We start from the raw sequence: 27351 nt of genomic DNA, 5'->3' as shown, positions 1-27351 counted from the left end.
GAGAGAGAGACGAGATCCCTGTTCAGGTGCTGAGTCTTTATGACTGGGACTCTACGATACTCAGGTGTGGCTCATGAGCAGCATCAACAACCTGGAAGACAAAGAACCAGCAAACAGGACTAGTGGAAGGGAGGGGTCATCACAATGTCTCCATCTTTTTCTTGTTTGTATTCCAATAAAACGTTTGCTAACACTCTCTATGACAGCCATGTCTATAATGCATCACAAACATACTGATAATGCATTATAAGCTGATTGTAGTTTGTTGATGTGATTTCATAGCTATAAGCACTGAGATGTCTTCACCATCTTCTTAAATAAAAGTGCTGAAATGTCTAACAATTTTTTTAGATCAACTTCAAAAATACTATGATTAACCTGACAAGTTAAGTGTTTGCCTAAAAATGCAGGAAGTGGTGTCTTACCATCACCAGTAGCTTCACAAATGTTCTCTTCATTATTGAAGAAACTGTGTGGTATTATGCCCAAGAGTTTTTTGTAACACCACAAAGTGGGAACTATTGTGAGTAAATATATACATTTTTTATTTTTTTCATAGTTAAATTACCTGGGCAGTTCAGGGTGAAACTGTTAGCTCTTTAGTTGATCAGGGAGATTCTTCTTTGGACTGTTGTACCACTGACCATCTGGAAATAAGCTGCAGGACATCTGGACAGAAATCCATTGATTAACACTATCCATACCAAACGATACATTGATATTTTTCTGTAACTAATTTAGTATCCACCGATGCAGTCTTTATGAAGGTTACGGTATTAGAAAGTAGGACTGAACTGGCCATGCACTATACCGCTTCAGTCCCTTCCAGTCATATAAACCTGCATAGAAGAAAGAAGCTGATTTTAAATGGCCCTATTATGCTTTTCCACTTTCTCCCTCTCCTTTAGTGTGTTATATATATATTTGTACATGTAAAAGGTTCGTAGAGTGTAAAACCTGAAGTCCACCCCTAAAAGGAGTTACCCTCCCCCTCAGAAGCTCCTGAGCTCCTCAAACGGCTCCATTGAATTCTCTCCTTCGCTTCTGTAACTTTATGAGGTCATAATGTTACAGAAGTGACGTAAAACTCCTTCTAGCTAGTTTGGACCTCAAACAACAAAAGAGAGAGACGGAGCTGAAGCTCTGGAGGAAGAGTTTTTTGAAATGTGAAACGTTGACCAATCACAACAGAGCGGGCTAGCTGACCAATCAGAGCAGACTTTGCTTTCTGGAGGGAGGAGCTACAACGGAGCATTTCAGAGAGAGGGTGAGAAGAGGTGCTGCAGGACAGCCAGGATGAGAAAAACAAGGAGGATTATGGGCATTAACGCATGTAAACATGTTGTAACTGGAACTGGAGATAAAAATATGCACCCAGAAAATAGCATAATAGGGCCTGTTTAAAATATAATGTATAAACTACTAGAATACAATTCTATAAGAGGTTAGTATTGCCTTTAACTGCAACATACTGCAGTATGTGTTTCTAAATGATAAACGCTGGCAGATCTAGATACACTGCATGTGTTGACGGCGTGTCGCTGCTCATTAGAGAGCCTCCCTCCGTCTCAAACTAACAGAGTGACTGTTGGGAGGAATCATGTTTGAGACATTAGGGCGACTCCGTGCTGTTTAAGAGGTGATTTTGCTGCGTGTGGTGTGGCTCACAGGTTTCCTGTGATTGTGCATTCATGTGACATTTTAATTACCGCCGTAGATTCCGTTTGATTACCCTGTTCAGTCCCGCTGCCCTTGATGTCCTGACACCAGTGTGACACGCTGTCTGCTTCAAAGATAAAAGCAGACACAATTTTGTTTCCTGCTCTGTGAACAAATGTAATTGTGTTCGTTTGTGCGCATGCCCTGGAGACTTGGCTTCATTCAAAGCAAATTCCATGCCTCTTTGTATTAATGACAGATTAAACGCAATTAGCAAAAATGTATTAAAACACAGTTTGTTCTGTTTGGGAGACTAATGAATCAAGCTTGTTCTGTCATGGTTTTGTTTTTGCTCTACAATTGTGTTCTGACCCTATCATTTATAAATGGTCATGGATTTCATGATTCACAATTTCACAGCAAGAACACAACTGATTTATATCATATTTACTGTAAATATAATTCAACATAATATTTCACCATTTAGACAAAGTGATGTGCAAGTTAAATGAATATGCCACTATTTTAAAACCTGTCTACATCTATTTATTTTCTCTTTAACTAAAAAGGGACACATGTTCATTTTCAGGTTCACACTGTCCGTCTGAATATACATGAATTCAACCTCTGTCTCCGTTTTAGCGCCTGTATCTTCAAACCCCTCAAGAAAAGGCCACTCTGATTGGCTTGTGGGGGAAATATGGTGTAGTTCTCAAGGTGTGGGTGGAGTCAGGTTGTAGTGAGTCTGCATGTACGACAATAATCTGATGGTTTATTGAATCACATGTTTTCTGATATTGACGAACCACAAAAAAGTGAAGGGTTGTCGTCTTTCACAGTTTGTGGGTTGCTCTCCAGATACCCAAATGTATGTGCACAAGCACTGAGTTTTTCATTTGCATTCACAATAATCTTCTTCTTCTGCAGCCCTTCTGTTCACTCCATCTCCAACTGCATATGTCAGAGAACCCTTACTTGTCAGGAACAATCTCCACCAAGAATTCAGCACCAGGGATCATAGTCGCCACAGGTAAGAGAAAAGACTCACAACAAACCCTCTTCACATGTTTTTTGTTTTTTGTGCCTTGCTTCTTTTAAAGTACAAATGGGCATTTCAAATTACAAAAGCAAGGTATTTTGGAAGAAGAGTAGTACTATGATCCTCCAGTCAGCTACGAGGGAGCCTGGACATCGTCTCACTTCAGCTTCTGTCTCCGTGACTCTTTGAGCCACTCTGGGCACAATGCACTGCAGTATCTCCACTTCTTCCACAGTCAAATATATTTGGGATCCCAGGTCCACCTGTTTTGATGCCACATTGCCCAGACAATTATGCCATTGTGAGAAAAAAGCCACAATTTGTGTTGTGCAGTGTCTGTGAACCTGCTCAGGGTAAAAACATTTGAAAGAGTTGAAGCAAAGAAGAGAGATCATTTAAGTTCAAATAGAATTGTTAGCACCCAGTGGCAGCGTTAGCAGTCAGCCTTTTGCTGTGTGTGTGTGTGTGACTGTCTTTGGATCTGTCTGCTTTGTCCTGGGTGTGTGAGAATGCTGAATAAACATACATCTCCGCTGATATGCTTGCACAGTGTGTCTTGGTGTGTCTGCGTGTTGCTGGCCGGGCCTTTGCTTTGGCACCCTGATTCACTTTGCCCACTGCGCCTTTAAGACGTCAGCTGGTGCAGAGATCGTCTCACCAACATGACAAACACCATCCAGATCAAACACATGCCTATTTACTGAGCCATGACCAAGATAGTGGAGCAGACCAATGGAAGAAGTCAGTCCACTCACTGCACACTCGCAGCTAAAGAGCTTTGGAGGCAGTGTGTGTTGTAACACTGCAAACTGCCAGAGCGAAGCAGGCATCCGCCCTCCTCCATATCTCACATTATGTTGCCTAAATTGATGCAGGCATCCGTAGGAATTAACCTAGGGTCTTCTCTGTATTATTAACGCGGATAGAAGACGACAAGCTGAACTGGGTATCAAGCCAGAGGAATGAATTAATCCCAGAAGCAGTGTGATTGGCAGCAAGTAATTAAAAACACATGGCCCTTTGTCTGTGTGATCTGCAGTTTTGTTCTGTCATATTGTTCTGTTGGTATTTCCCCTGCAGGGAATATCGGAGCAGAGCTGTCTTACAACAATGTTGGCATGTTCATATCATCGGATGCTGGCAATAGCTGGAGACAGGTGAGCGTCACACCGGGATCAATCAGATTCAGAAATTGAATCAGAATATGGTTTATTGCTAATAAACCATATTTTATTAGGTTCAAATAAAATACCCCTCAAAATCAAGTGATATGCTTTGGTGATTCAGTGCATGACATAAAATGACATGAAAAATAAAAGCAAGTATTATAACAATCGAGAAACATCGAACATAGAGGATAAAACATTTGACAACAATACCAACATTTACGTACGATATACCTGATTTGAAATGGAAGAGCTGTGCAGTTTTTAGAAGTGGCTGTTAAAGGGATATGCAGTGTACAGAGATATACGTAGTCCCAAAGATGTATGTTATTGTAGCACAGAGGTAAACCGTTCTGTCAAAGCCACCTGACAGACTCGTTGACTTAACAGCAACTGGCTTTCCATATGTATATTTCATTAAGACGTCCTGTTAAACAACCCAGTTGACACTTTACACTTTTGTGAACACAATAGCTGGTCCTGGTATTGTACATGCTGGTATAGTTATATTAGTATCACCTGTGCCTTTCCGACTATACCCATGTGGTTTAACATTGGGTTTGGCAAACATTGCACATCTTCCCCACAGCCAGTAAATAGCAGGACAGACACGCTAACACTAGCCTAAACTATGGGTTACATCCAGGACTAGTGAACTAGTGAACTATGCCACAGAATAATACCAAGCCTGCATACAATAATGTAGCCTTAGAGGCCTTAGAAGCAATGCTAGGTGACGACTGTAGACAGACAGTATGTTAGGTATGTTTGTATGTTACTTTAGAGCCGTTAGCCATGTTGCCATTACCATACTGTTATGCATATTTTGAAGTATTGCATAAGAAAGCAATGGACATGGAAAATAAATCAATGAAATGTCCTAAATTGCACAAAAAAAGTAGTTATACTCCCTTGGTATGTTTTTGCTTTAGTCAAAAAAGAGTTGTAGCGTTAAATAGATCATGGAAGAAGCTTCGCCGAGAAAAGTCTAATCGTTTAACTCAGGCAAGGTGCAGTGGTCCAGGAGAAACTAAAAGTTAACATTGACATTTGTCAGTCTTTATTCATGTGACTCATGTGCAGTAGTCATGTATGTAGTCAAGTTAACGTTAACCATGCTCTTTTCCTAAAACTATAACTTCCACTGAATACAGGAGTTTATTCTGAAAAGACACTGTTCATATATCAAGCTCACATTGTCACGCCGTCACTGAGATGTGAAAAATTGACGCTTTAAGGGAATGAAGAGCCACTGACCAAGCTGCATTATATGACATGGGAATAAACTGAGGTAAAGAAACATAAATAGCCATGTCAAATAATTTGGAACAAAAACAAAGGAGAAGGAGTTGCCCGTACAAACAATGCGGTCCAGTGATTGGTCATTAGGTTAGGGTTAACGACCCTGCTCTCCACTGAGCCGCAGCCGCTGCCTCCCTTGTATATTATGAAAGTAATATTTTGCCTGTTGCATCAATAATGTAATGAATCATTCCTGCATGTGTCCGTTCAGATTTTTGAAGAGGAGCACAATGTGTGGTTTCTGGACAAAGGAGGAGCCATCGTCGCTGTCAAACAGCCGTCTGTGCCGACCAGACACTTGTGGTATGTCCGTTTAGAAACTTTTTTGGACACTCTTCTTTTCTTAAATTGCTTTTTCAATTTGCTTTAGCTGTTTTAAGGCTCTTTCTACCCCCATGGTTTATACTGTATGTGACATTTGATCCAGTTAGCGATGCACTTCGACTGTGGCTCCGTGCAAAAAAAGTCCTAGGCAGTCAAATTTGAGAATTTTTTTTTCAAGTCACTTATCATTAACAGCCAGCCGTCTGAGCCCCCCCTTTTAGTGTTTTCATTAACACATTGCCTTCCTCTTGCCAAATCGGTTGCCTACGCTTTGCCTCAGTGCAGACTAATCCAAGTGAGACCAGATCTGTTCTCCAGTCGCTTTTGCAACAATTCTGAAATTAGTTTTAGAACCAGTGAAGTGGAGCCTGCTGTTTTTTTTACCCCAACCAATTTAAGTGTGGTGGTAGGAGATGTGAAAAAAAAAAGATAGAAAGAATCCTGTGAAACTCCAAAGCCAGTGTGCAGCAGCTACGGAGCCGTATAGCTTTCTTAGCCAGTGTTCAGTTAAACACTCCCCCTGCCTGAACCTCCTAAAAGGTGCATGTCAATGCGTTGTCAGTGCTTTTAGCCAAATCAGAAATCAAGGTGTGTGCTTCCAAGCACAGGCCTCAGCAGTGTTTCAACCCGTGTCACACTCAGGTACTCCTAGTTGTTCTCACTCAAGCACTGATGTTGATAAGCTGTCAGAATCAATAGAGCCTGGTCCCGATGATGAAAGCTGTCCAATATTTTTTATTTATTTTGCTGTCTCCTTCTCCCTCTGCAGTTTTGTAGTTCAACATGAATCAGTTCTATTCTGGTCTTGTTTTTTTCACCCCTGTGCAGACCAGGACCTGTGACGTTTCTCTTTTCCTTTTCGGCATATTCTCCTAAAGCTGTGTTGCTTCCTTTGCTTTGATAAGCAGACAGTCTGTCTCTTAAATGTCCTTTAATGCTCAGCCTTTTGATATTTAACCAAAGCTACAGTAGCTAATTGCACAGAGACTCTGAGACTCCTCTGCTGAGACAAGCCAGTCATTCTGATCACCACCTAAATCCCCCACCCCCCATGACCAGGCTCTAATACAGAGCGTCTGTTTCCGTGCCATCGTGGTTGCTGGGTTTGTGATGGGAATGCGTTCTGACTCACATACACAGGGTCAGCTTTGACGAGGGGAGGCAGTGGACCCAGCACAGCTTCTCCTTGGTGCCTCTGTTCGTGGATGGAGTCTTGGTGGAGGCTGGGGCTGAGAACCAAATCATGACGTAAGTCCAGAAAAGATGAATGACATATTTCTTTGTCCTTTTCAGGGGTATTGTGGGCTGAGTGAAAGGTGAATGGTATTTTTTCTATTCTGGTCAGCACTCTGGGTTCTCAGCAAAAAGGCTAGATGGATGGAGGACCTTTAAGGAAGGCGTCCAGCCAAGCCTCTGTGGAATTTAGTCTTTACTAAGCCACATTTCTGAGGGGCAGGTAATGGGTCATGTAGGCCTTTGTGGATATTAGGTCACTTGACCAATGGGTGTGTTTATAAGGAGCTCACTAGTTTGATGGGAGTGCTGTTGTGACAACATTAAAGCTCCTGAAAACATGGCTTCAAATCTTAAATATTTCTCTATAAAATGATTTAATCATGATTAAATGAGCATTAGTTATAATAGCTTATGGTTAGTGATATTTGAAAAAAAATCCATCCTATGTTTTATTTTTTTATTAAAAACTCATCAGAATTGTGTGGTTCTGATCATGTTTTTGACAGGGGCCACACCAGCCCGCAACTGTCATCACATTTAGATTCAAATATTACCGCATAATGATTGGTGCATTGACATATGTGACAACAGTCCTTTTAAAATCCGGCCCACAAAAAAAAAATAACAACCCAAAAATCTTTTATAGTGTGAACTATAAAAATTGCTTTGGCAAAAAGTGTGTGTTCATGTAGGATCCATCATTTATAATAAAACGCTGATTTACATGACACGTTTTGAGGGCCTTTAAAGGATCAAGGAGTTTATTACAACTTGAATTGATAATAATAATATTTTGGACTGTCTTTGACTGTTTTTAACAATAATAAAATGATCATCCTAGTCCATCATCCGAACATTTCTGCTTCTATTTTGACCTTCCATACATATCCTAGTTGTGAGTTCACAGATTTCCTATTCAACGACTGTGACTGACATTATGAGTGCACTCAGTGTCTTTCACCTCCAAGTACAGAGCTTTAAATCAATGTTATCCAACCGATTTTGGCTTCTGTCCCCTGAAACTGAAGCTTGTGACCACTCATCACAGATTATGACTTTGTTGTGAGTCGTTAGCAATTCAACCATTGTGATGCCTTATTTCTTTTTCAGATTGTGATGAAGGTAAAGGATCTTCAGAGGCCTTGAAGACACAATGAAATGGAAAAATACATGTTTTCTTGTTCTAATCCTGCTGTCCTGTGATATTTGTCCGTTTGTCTCTGGTTACATGCTAAATACGTGTCAGATCAAACCCCCTCTCCTCCGATACTATATTCACGGTCATATATTGTTCTCTACCTGATGCGTCGTGAACAGCGTGGTGATATTCAGAGGGAACTGTGCCTTGTTAATTTGAATTACTGTGTTTTTTATTTTAATTTCTGTGAATTGTGAGCACATTTTGATATAAAAGTAACTAGCTTTGTAAATCACCAAGGAATTATTTAGCAGTACCTCTGCGGCCCACCAGGGGCCTCGGCCCACTGGTTGAGAATAGCTGCTTTAATGTACAGCGCTGTGGCACATTACTTAGGCTCTTTGATACACCGACATAATGCCGTTGCTATGATTTAAAGTATTTTTATCATTTGCCTCTGCAGCTTTTTTGGACACTTCAGCCATCGTTCTGAATGGCAGCTCATCAAGATCGACTACAAGTCCATTTTTAGCAGGAAATGCACAGAGGAAGACTATCAAACCTGGCACCTGCACAACCAGGTAAGAAAACATAAGAATATCATTGAGGAATTTGTACCACTGACATTGAAAGAAGCACCAGTCACAGTATGTGTGGTGCTTGTTGTGCCAACAGGGGGAGCCATGTGTGATGGGGCAAAAACAGATTTACATGAAGCGCAGGCCTGGAAACTACTGCATGCTGGGAAAGGACTACTCCAGAATCCTTTCAGCTGAGTCCTGTATTTGTCGAGCTCATGATTTTGAATGGTAAGATGATGTGTTCCTTTCTACTAAAGGAGTGTTGTTTCATTCCCATCCGTTACATTTTTAAATGTGTTATTACTTTTATTGTTTTTTGTTTGGCAGCTGCCAAATGTGAATGTTTGTAACAGTATGCATCAACAGGTCTTTTATTAAAATGCTATGCCCAGTCAAAAGCTCCTGTATTTAAAGTCAAAGTAGAAAAACAAACTAAAAAGGGAACTGTCTTCAGAGACAGCTACCCTTCAGCGGCCGTTTGTTATTTTCAAATGCTTCCAATAATATCACATTTATTTACTATTTGATGAGTCTGGAGTGAGATCGGTTGGGGCGATCTCACTCCAGACTCTTCAAATAGTAAATAAATGTGATATTATTTTGAGACTGTATGTATGTTACTTTCCTGACAGATATAAAACTGACACTAGAGGGATACGTAGAGCGTCATAGATTGAACCGTAGGGCCGCTGACCAAGTGTCGGTGATTGACCAGTTGGGGGTAAGAATCTTCAGTCCACTTGAATATGCAGCTCTTTGGGCTGATCTAACCTCCCGACTTCAGTCACAAACAACTCCGCAAAACTACCCCCACCCCCCCAAACCGACCAGGTTCTGAAGATATCAGAGAAAGCCGAACGGTGCCTAAATCATTTAAACTACATTTTACGTAAAACCTCAGTCAACGAATTAAATGTATCGGTCAATGAGAACAACCCAAAGTGATTCACTGATTCAACTTGGTCAGATACAATTCTCTTTATTTAGATGTGGTTCATTATTCATTGTACTCTTTATCCTATTCTTTATTATTTCCCTTTATTCTGTTTACTCTATCATTTAGTCATTTATTCTATGTTTAGTTATGTAGTTTGTCCAATAAATATTTACTTTATAAAGAACTTGATCATTTGATTTGTGTGTATATGAAATAGAAGGTCAATGTACACCTTGAGAAGAACTCCGTAGCAACCCTGAGATTAATATTAATTCAATTCAATTCAGTTTATTTTGTATAGCCCAGAATCACAAATTACAAATTTGCCTCAGAGGGCTTTACAGTCTGTGCACATGCGACATCCTCTGTCCTTCCCTCACATCGGCACAGGAAAAACTCCCCTAAAAAACCCCTTTAACAGGGAGAAAAAAGGAAGAAACCTCTGGGAGAACGACAGAGGAGGGATCCTTCTCCCAGGATGGACAGAATGCAATAGATGTCATGTGTACAGAATGAGCAGCATAACAGAGATACAACACATTCAATGTATATGACATAAATGATTCATATAATAAGACTACTTATAATAACAGCAGCAATTATTACAGTAGAATTATAGTTATGGAAATAGGGATAGTAATGTGATTAATAATAATAATGGAAGTAGCAGTGGGTGTCAGTCGGCTCACAGCAGGAGGCACGACTACGGTCCAGGTACCACAACGATTCATGGAAACCTGCAGAACGAGAAAGCAAAAAGGGCTTCAGGGTGGGAGTAAAGCTAAAATGCTTAATGGTACAGGTAATAGTAATAGTAATGTGACTAGTAATAATAATAATGGTGGTAGCAGTCGGTGTCAGCAGGGCCGTAGCAGGATGCACGACCACGGTCCAGGTACAGCCACGATTTATAGAAGCCTGCGAAACGAGAAAGCACAAAGACTCCAGGGTACAAGCAAGTCAATAAGCGTAATAGTACAGGCAATAATAATAGTAATGTGACTAATAATGATAGTGGTAGTAGTAGTGGGTGTCAGCAGGGCCTCAGTAGGTGGCACGATGACAGTCCAAATATAACCCTGATTCCTGGGAACCTGCGAGGCGAGAAAGCACAACTCCGGGGAAGAAGCAAAATCAGTAATGTGCATAAATAGGAGATTAATACATAAAGAAGGAGGGAGAGAAGAGGAGAGAGGAGCTCAGCGTATCCTAGGTAGTCCCCCGGCTGTCTAGGCATATAGCAGCATATTTAGGGGCTGGACTAAGGCGAACCTGAACCAGCCCTAACTATAAGCGCTATCAAAAAGGAAGGTCTTAAGCCTGCTCTTGAAAGTGGTGAGTGTGTCTGCCCCCCGGACTGAAACTGGAACCTGGTTCCACAGAAGAGGAGCCTGATAACTGAAGGCTCTGGCTCCCATCCTACTTTTATATACTCTAGGAACCACAAGTAACCCTGCATTGATGGAGCGCAGCTCTCTAGTTGGGTAATATGGAACTATAAGTTCCTTAAGATAAGACGGTGCCTGGCCAGTTAGAGCTTTGTAGGTAAGTAAAATAATTTTAAATTCTATTCTTGATTTAACAGGGAGCCAGTGCAGAGAAGCTAATACTGGAGTAATATGTTCTCTTTTCTTAGTTTTTGTTAGAACACGTGCTGCAGCATTCTGGATCAACTGTAAAGATCTAAGAGACCTATTAGAGCAGCCTGATAATAAGGAGTTACAGTAATCTAGTCTAGAGGTAACAAATGCATGAACTAGTTTTTCTGCTTTGAGACAGGATTTGCCTGATTTTCGCAATGTTACGTAAATGAAAAAAGGCTGTCCTTGAGATCTGTTTTATATAAGAGTTAAAAGACAGATCCTGATCAAAGATAACTCCAAGGTTCTTAACGGTAGTGCTGGATGCTAGAGCAATGCCATCCAGAGAAACTATATCGTTAGATAATTGAATTCGAAGGTGATCTGGGCCTAGTAGGATAACTTCTGTTTTTTCAGAGTTTAACATTAAAAAGTTACAGGTCATCCGGTTTTTATGTCCGTAAGACATGCTTGAAGTTTAGAGAACTGGTTAGTTTCGTCTGGCTTAATTGATAGATATAACTGGGTATCATCTGCATAACAATGAAAGTTTACTGAGTGTTTTCTGATAATATTCCCCAAGGGAAGCATATATAAGGTAAATAAAATAGGTCCAAGAACAGACCCCTGTGGAACTCCGTGACTAACCCTGGTTTTCATCGAGCTTTCATTGTTTACATATACAAACTGAGATCGGTCTGATAAATACGACTTAAACCAGCTAAGTGCGGTTCCTTTAATGCCTATTAGATGCTCCAATCTCTGTAATAGGATTTGGTGATCAATGGTATCAAATGCAGCACTAAGGTCTAGCAATACAAGTACAGAGACAAGTCCTTTGTCTGAAGCTATTAGAAGGTCATTGGTAATTTTCACCAGTGCCGTCTCTGTGCTATGATTCACTCTAAATCCTGACTGAAAATCCTCAAATAGACTATTGTTATGCATAAAGTCACAGAGCTGATTTGCTACTGCTTTCTCAAGGATCTTAGAGAGGAACGGAAGGTTAGATATAGGTCTATAGTTAGCCAACACCTCTGGATCAAGAGTAGGTTTCTTAAGAAGAGGTTTATTAGAATGATTAATATCACATTTTGAAGTTTTCCCTATTTTGGAAAAATAGGGTGGCATCCAAATAAAGTCCTATGTAAAATTATGTTAGGTAAACTAATAGTGGTAAGTCCAAGCACCATCGTTCTTTTATACTAATTTAAAGGTTTTTAAATCATAATTATTAATACTAGTTACATATCCTGATATTAATTACTTATTATTTATTAAATCTACTACCAGAAACAACACTACAATATATATATAAATAAATATCAAGAGGGATGTAAGCTCTTGAAGGAATAATGCAGAGGTGTTTTTTTTTTTTCAACAGAGCAATGAACTGGTGCGTTTTACAGCAACACAGATTAATTATAAAATAGAGGTCACATGTGGTACAAAAGAAATCTCTGAAGGACAGAAAATATATGTAAAGTGAATGATTTATTCATTAGCAGTAAGACAAGAGTGTCTTCTTCTGTGATCAGAGAATTAAAAGTGCATCAATTAAAGCATGCAGCTGACAAAAGAGGAGTTTCTATACAGCCACCATTTCCACTCCTCAGCTGGAGGCCAATTTTCAACCATTTAAGTGGAATCCATTGCATATGCTATTCATGTGTCCCATTAATTTACTCCATTTACTGTGTTTCCAATAATCTGATAAGTTTGGGATCGTTTTGCACGATTTGCTCATAATGTCTGTCTTTCTGCGAGCTTGCTATGCTTGTAATTCTGTTGAGACGATGTGTGTGGGTGTAAATAGTTTCAATTTGTATGCAAATCCCAAATGGTTGTATTTTTTATCTTGTAATAACAGAGAGTAGAAAAAAGCCATCCCAACATACAGCAGTTAGTTTTTGTAGAGTGCTGAATGTTTCCCATGTAAAGTGACTTCTATTTTCTTTCTGTGACTAGTCCGATTTCTGGTGCTGTCTTTCTCTGCAGAGAATTACGTGAAGGTTACTTAAAATTCTACAATGAGGATTTTAAAAGCCGTCAGTGAAGAAAAAAGCTCAACCCTTTAACATAGTTGGAGGTGTGAATAGTCTGGCTGCCACATGGTCAGCTATAGTACATTCTCATTGGTCTCAGATGAAACTATGCTGCTCTTCAAGGTGGAGACCTGCCTGCAAAAACACTAAATAATCTTATTGTATGTACAGTACAAGACGCTGATTAACCAAAGATTAAAGCTGGATGTCAAACCTCCATGCCTTTTGAATACAGACCATAATATTGCTGAAACTGTCAAGTGCTGAAAGTTGACATTGGATGCGCAATCAGGTCAGTTATTCTTGTGTCCTACTCCATGAGGTTTGGCAACACAGTGAGCATACTAGAGCTCCTTACAGACATGCTGTATGGTGATGGCCTCATGTGTTTCCTTGGTGCAGACCAAGTGAACAAGCCTACAGGTGTAAAAGCAACCTTACACTGTGTTTTTATATAGCAAACGTCTCAAAAAGTGTGATATTTTAGTCACACTGAAAAGGGTTGTCTTCCAGTCAGAAGCTCGCCAGTTCGATCCCGGCTCCTCCAATCCATGTTCCTATGGCAAGACACTTAACCCCAAGTCGCTCGTGATGTTCATGAGACAGCTTGCATGGTGGTGTGTGAAATGCATCACGAGGAGGAGCTTTGGTTGAGGAAACATTGTGTAGCTTGGCAGTAGTCTTTTCAGCCTCGATAACAAATTAAAGAGGCGTGACACATCTGGAAAATCCTCAACCATGGCAGGACTACAAATGAAACTGTTCCTTTTGTGTTATTAAATTAAAAAAATCTGAAATGATATAAGAAGATCAACTTTTCGGTCCATCACAGTTTGTGTAGCTCCTACTAAGGCTCTGTTTTAATCACAATCAGCTGATATTAGTTCTGTTGTTGTACTGAATGTGGGTTGTATCCAATTCAACTGATATTATCCTGATATGATGTTTATAAGAGCAAACAGTCATATGTCCCTTTTGTATAGTATTTTCACACAAACATTTAGCTTCACACAATAACATATATAAAGCCTTTAAGATGCAGCTGTGACACGTCATTTTTAATTGAAGTTGCTTTTAAAAGACGCTCAAAGAAAAGGATCTCATTCGTTAAATGCCTCTTGCCTTAACAACGCTCTTCGCGCGTCTCTTCCTTGCCTCCTCTCCTCTCATCTCCCATGGGCGGGGCTAGGAGGTGTGGAAAGGAATAGAGGAGGCACAACATTTGGAGATCAGAAAGACCCAAAGTTCTAACAATGCAACAACTAAGACAGAGATGTGATTTTTAATGTTAGGGAAATCCAAATGATGTGTGTACTCTTATGTGTGCACTCTTATGTGTGCACTCTTAGTTTTCTGATTGCTGTATTTTCTCTCAAGCTATGCCTTTTAGCTGTTTTGTCCCAAAGACACAATACTCAAGTTCTACTTCTAAATCCACAACAGCTGTGCAACCAATCTGCCTTGACAACTTGTTAATGAATAGTTCACACTGTCGTAGTCACAGAGTCAAACTAGCCTATTCAGCCACTGGCCTTTTTGGTTTTGTTATTCGTTCTGGCTTGGTGAGTAATTGATAAATCAATGTCATGACCAATATTAGAACGGACACTTGCTTACCTCACTTTGTCTGATGTAAATCATGTTCTGATTGCAAACGCAAGCAGCCGAGTGAGAGTTAGTCATCCCTGAGTGTGAAAGAAAAAAAAACTCCACAGTGTGTTTCCATACACTTTGCGTCACACTGCTGTGGCACATTTGTCAACTGTGCCCTTAATCAATACATAATAATGGTACATCTTTGTGCCAGACATGCCCCTGGACACCATCTATAAAGAGATGGATACAACAGGGATGTGGAACACACTGTATGACAATATGTGTCTTCTCACATATGATATTGATCAGGTGCCATGTTGATGTGCTTTGTTGTCCAATAGTGATTATGGATACGAGCGGCGCAGCGACGGGAACTGCCGGCCTGCCTTCTGGTTCAACCCCTCCACTGTCTCCAGAAGCTGCAGCCAGGGTCAAAACTACCTCAACAGCACAGGGTGAGGACTGGGTCATTTATGTATAATGGTACATGCATTCATGTGCATCTTTTTCTTCACAAACATGCAACAACATGTCTGTTCTGGAGACTGGTTCTTGGATGCTCAAGCAGGTTTAATATGATTAGAATTTTACTGTTTGGCAAGAAGCGCGAGTCACAATCTGGTTTTAACATGTTGGCTAAGAATGTGGGCATCCAGAAGTCTGATACATCCATAAAAATAATCCTGCAAAAGCCCATTTGTTAGCAGTGTAAGAAATATCCTGCCCGACCACATCCCAAGTCCCACAGCAGCTAACAGCATCACCTGGAGTCTGCAAGGAGCTAGAAGCACATTTATTCAAATAATATATTTCAGTACAATTACTACCTTTAAAAGATATACACTGCACTGACTTTACTACATTTATTAACAGCTACAGTTACTTAGATTTTTCATAGAAAACATTCTCTATGAGCAAACCTGGCTGTAGTTATGGATGGAGTAATGGAGAAAGTCAGGTGCTGTAGTATGAAAAGCAATTAAGTCTATGTAGGTAGGAGGCCTGGGTGGATGGATGGGGGACTTTCACCCAGGAGACCGGTGCTCTTGTCATGTGTGAAAAGACAATGTTTGCATGTAACAATTGGAAGTTGACACATGCAAAAATGACGCCTGAGGGTCGGTTGGGTAGGGCCACTGAGATCTACTTGAGGTTACAATATAACTAATATCTACCCATAAGAATCATAAAGTTTTAACAACGTGAGAGTATGTGAATCTGGGTTTGAACAGGATAAGAAAAATATGATCTTTCAAATCTTTCGACTCCATAATTTAATACCCTGCAAAGCAATATAATGTCTGTAATATGAGAACCCCTTGTATATTAACTACATTTTTTTATTGCAGGACTTGTAACTTGAACGAAAGACAATTTTATTTGAAGCAAAATATGTATCTTTGTTGATAAGCTGCCACTGTGGTCACACATGGTTATTACAGGATAATGTCACAGTGAATCTGTCTCCTATTTCCCAATATTCTCTTGAGTCAGTTGCTTTAATGATATCATCATGTTTATCTGTGTGATGCATACAAGCAGTGTAACAATGGCACAAGAAGACAAGAGCACTAAAGTCAAAAAATGTTGTTTGGAAGCATCTAGTTTAACTTTGCTAGCTTTGGCTAACATTAGCCTTGTTCTGAAAAATGACCTTGCTTATTCATCCTGCAATATTCGTGTTCTGTGTGAAAGTAAAACAACATTTCCCCAAAAATATATTAGCATGCAAATTAATCACACAACAAATTGAAATGGCTGAGGGGCGACATGCATTCCACTTTCCAAGCTCACATGCACACCTACTGGCAATTTATGTCTTTAATGCATGTCTTTGGACTGCGGGGGTAAGCAGGAGAACCTGGAGGGAACCCACGCTGACACACAGAGAACAGGCTAACTCACAGAAGGGCCATCAAGCCCGGGATCGAACCCTGTGAGCAACAGAGCTAGCCACCACACAGCCCTGAACAATGTTCAAGTCATGCTGGTTTAGGTTTTTGAGCTACTTCACGAACACTGTATCTGATCGACTGTGGACCACCAATCTACTATGTAGCAACAAATATTGACCGTTTTCTGTTCCCCTTTAAATTGATTAGAGCATTGCTACTTTATGATCGCTTTGTGATCACTTAACTCTACTGATTTTATTTCAATAATCAGTTTTATCAACACATCCCTAATGTTGAAATTATTACCACTGCAGTAGACAATGTAGGTATTTACTTTTGACTTTCTGTCCTGCAACCTAAGATATGAGGATGGAGTTGGAGTAGAGAGACGACATGTGTGACCAGTTAACAAACTCATTTTAAACCAATAAAAAGCTAAAGCTTTTCTGGAGATAGCCGATGGTTGTGTCACGGATGGCATTTTGGCTGATGTATTCCGTCTCTTTTACTTTTCACAACGACTATTTACCTGCATTCAACCCATGCCAACCAATGTGTTATTGTTCAAAAACTACTCGGACTACAAACAGAAACCAGAGCACCTTCGATACCAAAATCTTGCATATGAAAGCAGAATCTGTTTATAGTGATTATTTCATTTCAATTCAATACAATTTAATTCTATAGCCCAAAATCACACATTTGCCTCACAGGGCTTTACAATGTGTACAGTATACGACATGTTCTGTCTTGGCACGGAGACCCTCGCATTGGAAAAGGAAAAACTCCCGAAAAAGAAGTGCATTGGTGTCCTGTGTACATAATGAACAACATCATATAATTACATTGTTGATCTGTATGATAGAAATTATAAATATGATGACATAATTAATAGCAGGTGTAGCACTAGTAATAGTAGAATAATAGAAGCAAAAGGATGACTACCAACAATAACAGCAGCAGTGGATTTAATAGAATACTATTGACAATAAAAGCAGTAACAGGCATAGTAATAGAAATGTGACTAATATTAATAGTGGGTTACTGGCACGACCACGGTCCAGATATAACCTCAACCACAGCCTCTGGGGAAGAAGCCCGGTTAGTGATGTGCATCAATATAACATAAATATATACAGATGGAGAAGAGATAGAGGAGAGAGGAGCTCAGTGTATCATAGAAAATAATAATTATATTCCTTTTTATACGGGCAATAGAGTCAAATGTCATTCAGTGAGCCTGTAGCACTATCGACAAGATGGTCAATCTGGGACGGACTAAAGTTAGCATAGGAGTCCTCTGTTATATTGAGCAATGGTAATGAATTAAATGCAGATGGAATCGCTTCTTTAAATTTAGCTACAGCACTATCAGATAGACATCTAGTGTAGAAACTTTTGCCTGATGGCGTACACTCTGGTGGTAAGAATTCAAAGGTTATTAGAAAATGGTCCGATAAAAGAGAGTTCTGTTGAGAGACAATTACATTTTCTATTTCAATACCATAAACCAGAACAAGGTCGAGGACGTGATTAAAACAGGGAGTGGGTTTATGTACACACTGAGAGAAAACAATCAAATCTAATAATGAAATAAACGCAGTGCTAAGGCTATCATTATACACATCCACATGGATGTTAAAATCACCTACAATAATTACTTTATCTGTTTTGAGGACTAAACCTGATAAGAACTCTGAAAATTCAGATAGGAATACATAATACAGACCTGGTGCGCGGTACACTAACTAATAGAATTGGCTGTAATGCTTTCCAGGTTGGGTTTTCAAATGAGTTATAATTTAATTTAGGTTTAGGGTTTATTAATAGGCTTGAGTCAAAGATGGCTGCTACTCCACCTCCTCGGCCTGTGCCTCCAGGAATATGAGTATTAATATGACTTTGTGGAGTTGCTTCATTTAGGCATATAACATATTCTTTATGACACAACCAGGTTTCAGTTAGACAAAATAAATCAATATGATTATCTGATATTTAAGAGATATTTCTTTGCCCTGTTGTTGTGATGGTGTTGATTTGTTTTAGGTTATTTTTGATAAATACTCTTCCATTTACTTTTTTAATAATTTAATTAATTGAAGTGGCCGTGGGCAGACACGGTCTCTATAGGGTTTTGGGAGGGTAACTGCTCTAATGGAAGAGCAGAGAAGTGTGTAAGACTGCAACTCTGCTTCCTTGTCTCAAATAAGTTGTGAAGGTTTAGGTCCACTTATAAACTGGGTCAGATTCCTAGAAGAGATCCTTCCAAAGTAGGATGAATGCCGTCACTCCTACTCAGACCAGGTTTTGCCCAGAAAGTCTGCCAATTATCTACGAAGCCCACATTGTTTGCTGGACACCACCTCGTCAGCCAGCGGCTCTTGATTACACTTAATAATACGTGCTTCATACCTAACAGTTTTTTTTTGTATCTGTGTTGTACTAATTTTCTTTTCATTCCATTTTTCTCTCCAAAAGCTTTGTTAGATTTGAGGCTCCCCAGGGGACAGACACCTTTCAAAGCTTAATCACAGTGTTTTTATTCCCTCGTGCTGTGATTAAGCTTTGCAAGGTGTCTTAGTCTCTGACACAGCATGTGTTGTCAGTTGTCATCTAGTTTGTTTTTGCAATTGGAAGGCACAACAGCTGTACTGACACACCATTCTGCTGAGTTCAACAACATTGTTTCTAACCCAAAAGCTCATGTAGCACCTGGGGGATTCATTCGAAAACTAAAGGAGTGCAAAGACTTCAGTAGATATGAAAAGTCATATATTGGAATAAAGTTAAAGTTTGTTTTTTGGATCTCTCGAAGGTACCGCAAAGTGGTGTTGAACAACTGCACTAAAGGAGTTAAAGAAATGTACACGGCCAGAAAGCAGCAGTGCCCCAACAGACCGCCTAAAGGACTCCTGCTCACCACCAAAGACGGCAAACTCACCGCCAACCTGGGCAGCAACGTCACCTTCTTGGTTCATCTGGATGAGGTGAGAAAAGACAACATGGCTCCTTCACTAGTCTAGCTGAATACCCTTTTCATTTCCTGGGGGCACTGATTTATTCAGTTGATTTTAACTTAAAACATGTTTTATTTTTGTTTTTTAACAATGGTCCATGCTTATATTCAGCAGATTAAGTACCAAAATACTATTTATTTGGAATTGTGTTTCTGGCAGTGCTATGAATAAACATGCAAGTCCAATATTTACTCTTTTTAGCTCGGTTTTGTTCTCCACCACCTGTCGGTTGATGAGAGTTATGAGACTGAGTCAGTAAAGTTAAGGACTGTTTAACTTAAACAATGAGCTGAAAGAAGCTACAATGCTCCGTAGAGCTCAGGGTAGCTGCAGAGTCAGGTGATAATTCTCTGAGGCTTCATCACTGGGATCACAATACACACACGGGCAAATTGGCAAAGAATGGATTGCGGCCACTGATTGCGCCATGTGTGTGTTACTGCGCATCTGCTCCGTCTTGAGGTCCAATATTCAAAAGATGTTGCGGGAACACGCTCATAAGGCAGCTGAGTGAAATGTTCCCTTTTGGGGTCTGATCGTGATTACCCATGTGGCAAAGTATTTAGGTTGACTTTGCACCAACAACACATTAGGTAGAATGACGGCAGAGAGAAAAAAAGAAACATAAACTGTCCAGAAAGCAAGCTTCAGTTCCTGACTGAAAAACTGCAGAAAGAATTCCTCAAAATGTATATTTTTTGTGTTATTTGTGCAGGTTTATTGGCAGCAAAAGCAGCAAAAATATGTTTTGCTTTTTATCACGTTAATTAAAAAACATTACTTAGTGCAGCCATGAATCTTCTTTTTAGCAAATTCATGTATTTATCCAAAGCAGGATATGCAAAACTATTCATATTATGTGGCATCCCTCATGGCTCGATAATGGGTCCCTTGTTGTTCAGTTTCCTCATGTCACATATCTGGGAGAGCCACATCTGTACTCATAATTACACTGTACTTGTCCCTTGGATACCTTAACCCTGTTAAATAACTGGTTTAATGTAACATAGCTACAAATGATTGTATATTCGAAAATTGACTACAGCTCAACAAAGACAATATCAAAATTGTTTCCAATCTTTGACCAAAAATAAAAGTTAAAAAAAGCAGAATTCACAGACTCCTGGAGCAGGAATGCTGACGTCTGATTTTCGTCTGGTGATTTCTAAGAAAGTAACTTATTCCAAACACTCTGAAGTGTTTAATGGAGTCAAATGGCTCCAAATCACCCATGCAATGCAGAGTTCTGAGCCAGAGGCAGAATTAAAGGACCTCACTTGAGTCCCTGTTAGTGAGTGAGAGATGTTGAATTCACAGCCAGGCCTGTAAGGTTTACTGGTCACTGGGAAAGTGCCTCACATGTTTCTCAGGCAGAATATGGTCCATGGATAATACCTGCAAGCTTTGAAAGTGATTTCTTGCCACTGCTCAAGGTAAGTGTGTGCAGCCCAGGGTTTTGTCAAGACGCAGTTGTCATATTACTGAGTGATAAGTTGAGGAATCGAGGCCGGTTTTAATTAAGAGGGGGTTGCCTGAAAGGGGAGTGGGGGGATGGAGGGAGGGGGTAGCAGAACGATGTGATAAAAGGAGAGAAGGGCGGGGTAAAGAGTCCTTGTGGCATCAATCCTATTTGAGAAAATTCTCAAGATGAATTCAAAGTTTAATTTATATTCATGAAGGCTGCGATGAGTGTATTTCTTGTGGAGAGCAAATGCCCTTAAATATTTAGTGGGTAAAAGACTCTGGGGCACATTCACAATTCAAAACCTCCAAAAATGACACATCTCACATTTTGGGATATGAAAACATCATCACCACCACATGGTACATTTTCCTGGTTCGAACTGGTTTTATTGGTTGAGAAACCTGTTATGCGTCACATTTTTAACAATTGCAGGTACAGATGGGCTTCGTCCAAGCGACTGACTTCTCTAGAAGCAGTTGGCAGAGAAGTGATTGGCTTATGCCTAAATGACATCAACCAAATCCTAAACAATTTACGAAGAATGTAAATGCCCTTCCATATTTAGCATCAAAGGAGGGAGACCCAGGGAATTTGAGGCACTTGCATGTTCACTTTATTTTCTCTCTGCCAGTTAAAATGGTTTGGTGTTAACAGAATGCCGTGTATATATGAGATAGAGACAGTAATATAGCATTGTTTTAATGCCATGTCTGAAATGCATAAGCTCATCTTTGTTCCAGATACTCATAACTGCTTGACAACATAAATACAAATAGCTGCCTGATAGGGGTGACCCTGAATAGTCAACTATTTGGTGATTTGATCTAAGGAGCCTGATTCAGCGGCCAATCTCAAGGTCAAGTTGCCTCAGTGCCTAAAAAATTGGGTAATGAAACAAAGGATCAATCTCCTTATAGTGCATTGACAAATCTCCATTTACACAAAGGTACACTATCCAAATATGCAGGACCCTCGGAGCAGCATCTTGGCTGTAGCCTCAGAAAGGTTAAATAAAAACACAAGGCTACTGTTTCAAAATCAAGGAATACATTTATTAATCAGAGCTCTCACATTAAAACATAGCACTATCAGAGTGCTAAATATATGAATACTTTATGAGTGATTCTCTAAAAACAGCCGTTTGCTCAGCTCTCTCTCTCTCTCTCTCTCTCTGTCTGTGGTTTGCTACAATGGGCAGTGTAATTATGACTAAAACTTCACAACAACAGTACAACAGATCACTTCAGATGGTGACAGAGTAAGCACTTACTTCCCTCCTGGTTCACTGTTGTCATGAATGAGATTTGGCTTCACTTTCACTGGCACCTCTTAAGCAAGCCTCGCCAGCTCAGGGCTTAAGTTGCAGAGTGGACACTGAGGAGAGCATGCTTCATTTTTGTGCTTTCATCAGAGAGACATTCATTGGTTTTCACAGAAAAATTCAGGAGATGTTTCCGCAGTTCTTTTAGGTTTTATAACAGATTTCTAATTGTCCCTATAAGCAATGAAAACTGTATTTATAACTATTGAATTGTCTTAATTTAGTCAGTTAGTGTTTGTGTGGCCATTGCCACGTTACATAGCTTCCCCAGTTCAATAATCATCAAATGTGGTAAAACTCAGAAGACACACAGTCGTTCCGTCTCGGTTAATAAGCTCCATGTGATCTGCCCAACAATTGTTTTGTCAGTTTGAATTTTTATCAGCCTCTGCTCTCTTCACACTCATGTCACATTTGGGAGAAAATGTTCTACAGTTGTTCTTGCTCATGTTATCTTTTTGTGGAACTTATTTCTGCCCCAGTGGAAAAGCTAGATGGAATCTCCTGCCAGCTAACGCTGTGATCAAACATGACAGGTGCAACCACTGAGGTTTCCCACCTAAAATATTAACTGCAGTGCTCATCTTCAAACTTTGTGTTGTCATAATACTAGAAAGACTTGTCCTGACTTGTTTGGCTATCAGTTCATAAGAGCGACATACAACGTAACATAATTTACTCCAACTTCCCATAAGGGACTGGCAGTGAGCTAGACCTATTTGTTAAGGGGTTTTCCATTTTCTCAATCATTCCAGTCCAAAATCACCAACATAGTCTAGTTAATCGTCTGTAGAAATCAAGAATGTAGTGTAATGCAAATTTCCCCGCTGCGGGACTAATAAAGGATTATCTTATCTTATCTTATCTTAATGTAATATTTAAACGAGTAGAAAACGCATTCACATTTATAAGATCCCCTCACAAATCATTTATAGCGAACATGTTAGCAAACACATGGCTTTTAACACATACAGAGAAACGTTTATTTGTTGTGTGTTTCTGGCCACATATTGAATGTTAATCTTTTTTTCGACCTGGCCTTAATTAAACTTCCCTACTTGCAATTGGATGGCCTATAAAATCACAATGCAAATAATATTCTCTCTCTCTTTAATCTTTTCTCCAATTTTTTGTGAATAGTTCACTTATAACCGAAACATCTTCTTCGACTTAAGACACCAGCTGATAGTTTGTGAAGACATATTTCAACCACAAGACAGCAAAATGTGGGCAGAGCCAAAATAGATCCATCCTATCCTCAATATCACCTTTACAAAGTGTGTAAAATGTTCCAATTTGTAGCTTTGTTATGATGGATTTAAATTTGTACTTTAAAAAAAATGATTCAACTGAATCCCTGCTGACATAAGCTTATATCTGGTTAAGTTAATCAAGTTTTGCTTCTTTTTTAATGATTAAAATACATAAATTTGATTTGTTCGATATTATAATAATGGTTAACTTGTTCTTAGTTCACAACTAAAAATCAGGTAGTAATACAATCATTTATTCACAGGAAAATTTGAATTTTGAAAAAAAGTTCAGGAAAATCATGTAAAAAAATAAAAATTATGAATTAATTTTATTTTTTATAAAGTTATGACTTTTTTACTTTTGGTACTGCTTTATGGCAGTGCAGTAAGTAACTGTGTATACTTTAGTTCCACACAAATATTAAAGTCAAACTCATAACAGTCAAATACTCTTTCTCAAACTATATTCTTTTCAATGTCTTTTTTGATGAAAAAGTTAAACCTTTCACATTACACAATGCCATCTGGCTAGTATTATAAAATGATATATTAATTAGATTAATTAGTGAAGCTTCAGTAAAGGTGTTTTATTCAAAGTATTTTTATTCCTTTTGGTATCGGGCGGCTGTGGCTCAGTGGAGAGCAGGGTCGTCCCCCAATCAGAGGATCGGCGGTTCGATCCCTAGCTCCGGCAGTCCATGTCGATGTGTCCTTGGGCAAGACACTTAACCCCAAATTGCTCCTGCAGGCTGTTCCTGCGGTGTATGTGTATGTATGTTAGTTAGGGTCCTGATGTGCAGGTGGCATCTTGCATGGTAGCTCCTGTCATCAGTGTGTGAATGGGTGTGAATGGGTGAATGATTAGTAATGTAAAAGTGCTTTGAGTGGTCGGAAGACTAGAAAAGCGCTACACAAGTACAGTCCATTTATCTCTTATAATATCCATGAAAAGCTCTTGACTGAATAAGAATTCATGGTCAGTGCATACATGTATCTTCACTGCTCTGTGGAAATAACAAACTGACTTTCCAGAATTATTCACAGCTGCCGTGTCTTTTGTTTGCCGCCCATCACGTCGACATGGCGGTTTCAGGTTTGACACACACCTGAACAAATGCTAGCCCTGTGTATCAAAACCCTTGTCAGCCATTATAACTGTGCTTTCATTGCAAACCCACAGCGATGCCCCGCCTCAAGGCTCCAGCCATGACGTGTTCGGATCTGTTTAGCCCTTGGAGGTACAGCACACAAAGAGTGACATTTAGAGAGACGGGTCGGCACCAGTCTCATGCAGATAAGTGAATCCCATTGTGGCTGATATAGAGAGCAAACATGAGCGCAGAATGGAACTGACACCGAGAAGAGCTGAATGACATTGAGTCCTGTTTGCATGCCAACTCATTACAGCCCCTAACAATGCCGGCACTGTCAGGCCCTGTTCTTAGCTGTTCCCTTTTCTTTCCAGCCACTTATCAAGGATATCATTTTCCAGGGAGAGTGACATGACATATTCCCAGAAGCCTTAACCAAACCTCCCATGATTTCACACTCAGTAGCTCACAAAGAAGGGTCTCAGGAAGCGAGGGATGGAAGGAGAAAAAGAGCAGGGAAGAGAAAATGAACAATAGGTGTATTACTTTTGTTTTATTGTGTGTTTTGGCGAAGCTGGCATGCAAATGCGGTGTTACAAATGGAGATCCCAGAAGCATTGCGCTACAGTGTGCCAAGGGGAGGCTGGGAGTTTGCATTCCCAGGCCTGGGGCGATGAGTGCAGATTTGGTCGCCGTTGCAGCTGGAGCCACCAACACTCACACAGTGCATTGATCCTCGGATAGTGCCAGATGTGATTCCCAGAGGAGCCGTGCAGGCAGCTGAAGACCTGCACACCGTGAAAAAGTCAAAACAAGGTGGTGGGCTGCCTATACACAGACACTTCTTTCACTACCGCTGTGCGACACACACACGTACACTGCATCGCTACACTCCTTATCTCAACATTGAGGATATTAAATAATGAAATAATCTTGACATTTACGGACAACATTTAGAAAAAATCAAAGCTGACTGCAATAATTATTTTACTACTTACTTTTTATAGTCTACCCCGTCTCCAGGTTAAGTTCATAAAAGATATTGCACTATTGATGATCTCTCTCTATTAGTGCTGATCTTTGTGAATTGGAATGTTTTTGGGATGGGCTTATTTGCACAGAAAGGGGCCAAATATTTGCCTATTACCAAATATGAACATGTTCAAATGGCAGAGGACCCCTCTTTTTTTTTTTTTTTTTTTTTTTTTGTGCATGTTTAGTCGCCATAAAAGCCACGCAATCCCTTTGCTATTTGGCCCCTGGGTGATCCCTCACTGCCAGTTTTTAATGGCAGTTCTTTCTGTCTACCTTCCTCGTTTAGGGTAAATCAAACTGAAATCAATTGGTGCAGTAAATACATTCTTTGAACTGTTTCGGGTTAGCTGCTCGGCCATGATAAGCTTCAAGGATTTGTGAAAAACTACTAAGCAGTTTTCTAGCTTTTCAGTATGCAGTGCATTGTGACCATGTTGCCATAGTTGATAGTTCCTGTAAAAGGTGAAATTTATTTTGACATATTTTAGTGTATAAAGCTTCATTTAACTGGCTGAATCTGGGCAGTTGGTGAGTATTCCTTTAATAGCCACTCGTCTTTGCAGACAAGGATTTCTTTTCATGAAAGAATCATGAATCAAATAGTTCTTCCTGTGAGACGTAGTGCTCTATTATTATTATTATATTCCTTTATTGATCCCCATGGGGGAAATTCAAGTGTTGCAGCAGCTCAACTACACAGAAACAGATAATAAATACACATATTATACAATAAAATAAAAATAAAAATAGAATAAAATAAAAAATAAGAATACAAATAAAAAAATGTACAGTATATCCACATGGGGGGGGGGGGCTGGTCAGCATGATGACAGACTGTGGTCTCCGCTGTTGTTGTACAGTCTGATGGCAGTGGGCACAAATGAGCATCTGAAGCGCTCCGTCCTGCTCTTTGGCAGAATCAGCCGATGGCTGAATGAGCTGCCCAGCTGCCACAGTTCCTCATGGCCTCTCCATGAGGAACTGTGGCAGGGATTGTCCAGGATGGCTCCGAGTTTGGCCTTCATCCTCCTCTCACCCACTGACTCCAGACTGTCCAGCTCCAGACCCACCACAGAGCTGGCTTTCCTCACCAGCTTGTTGAGTTTGTTGGCATCTCCAGTCCTGATGCCACCACCCCAGCACACCACAGCAAAGAAGAGGGCGCTGGCTACCACAGACTGGTAGAATGCCTTGAGCAGTTTATTGCACACATTGAAGGACCTCAGCCTCCTCAGGAAGAACAGCCTGCTCTGTCCTTTCCTGTAGAGGGCGTCAGTGTTGTGTGTCCAGTCCAGTTTATTGTTGATCTGCACCCCAAGGTACTTGTAGGACTCAACCCTCTCCACTTCCCCTCCCTGAATGAAAACAGGGACAGGGGGGCTTCTGTTCCTCTGGTAGTCCACCACAAGCTCCTTGGTCTTGCTGATGTTGAGCTTCAGGTGGTTGTTGCTGCAGCATGTGATGAAGCTCTCAATCAGTCCTCTGTACTCCTCCTCGTTGTCCCTGGTGATACATCCAACAATGGAGGAGTCATCGGAAAACGTTTGGAGGTGGCAGGAACCAGAGTTGAAGCGGAAGTCCGAGGTGTAGAGAGTGAAGAGGAACGGTGCCAGTACAGTTCCTTGGGGTGCTCCTTTAGTTTTGTGGATGGTCCAATATATGTAAATGATT

At 40.1% G+C, this 27351-nt stretch overlaps 1 protein-coding gene across 1 annotated transcript in view; it reads left to right on the top strand.

The window, feature by feature from the left end:
* sorcs3a (sortilin related VPS10 domain containing receptor 3a) overlaps positions 1–27351 on the top strand; it is a 239875-nt gene that overhangs the window by 179318 nt on the left and 33206 nt on the right. Inside the window, exons 11-18 of the mRNA XM_054603842.1 lie at positions 2587–2689; positions 3779–3855; positions 5378–5469; positions 6631–6738; positions 8328–8445; positions 8540–8673; positions 14945–15058; positions 19314–19485. Of these exons, the coding sequence (XP_054459817.1) occupies positions 2587–2689; positions 3779–3855; positions 5378–5469; positions 6631–6738; positions 8328–8445; positions 8540–8673; positions 14945–15058; positions 19314–19485 (918 nt within the window). The remainder of the gene's footprint in view (positions 1–2586; positions 2690–3778; positions 3856–5377; positions 5470–6630; positions 6739–8327; positions 8446–8539; positions 8674–14944; positions 15059–19313; positions 19486–27351) is intronic.

This window comes from Anoplopoma fimbria, chromosome 9 (genome assembly GCF_027596085.1).
Source record: "Anoplopoma fimbria isolate UVic2021 breed Golden Eagle Sablefish chromosome 9, Afim_UVic_2022, whole genome shotgun sequence".
NCBI lineage: Eukaryota > Metazoa > Chordata > Actinopteri > Perciformes > Anoplopomatidae > Anoplopoma > Anoplopoma fimbria.
The sequence above is the reverse complement of the archived record's forward strand: the minus strand, read 5'-3'. Positions and strand labels throughout refer to the sequence as shown.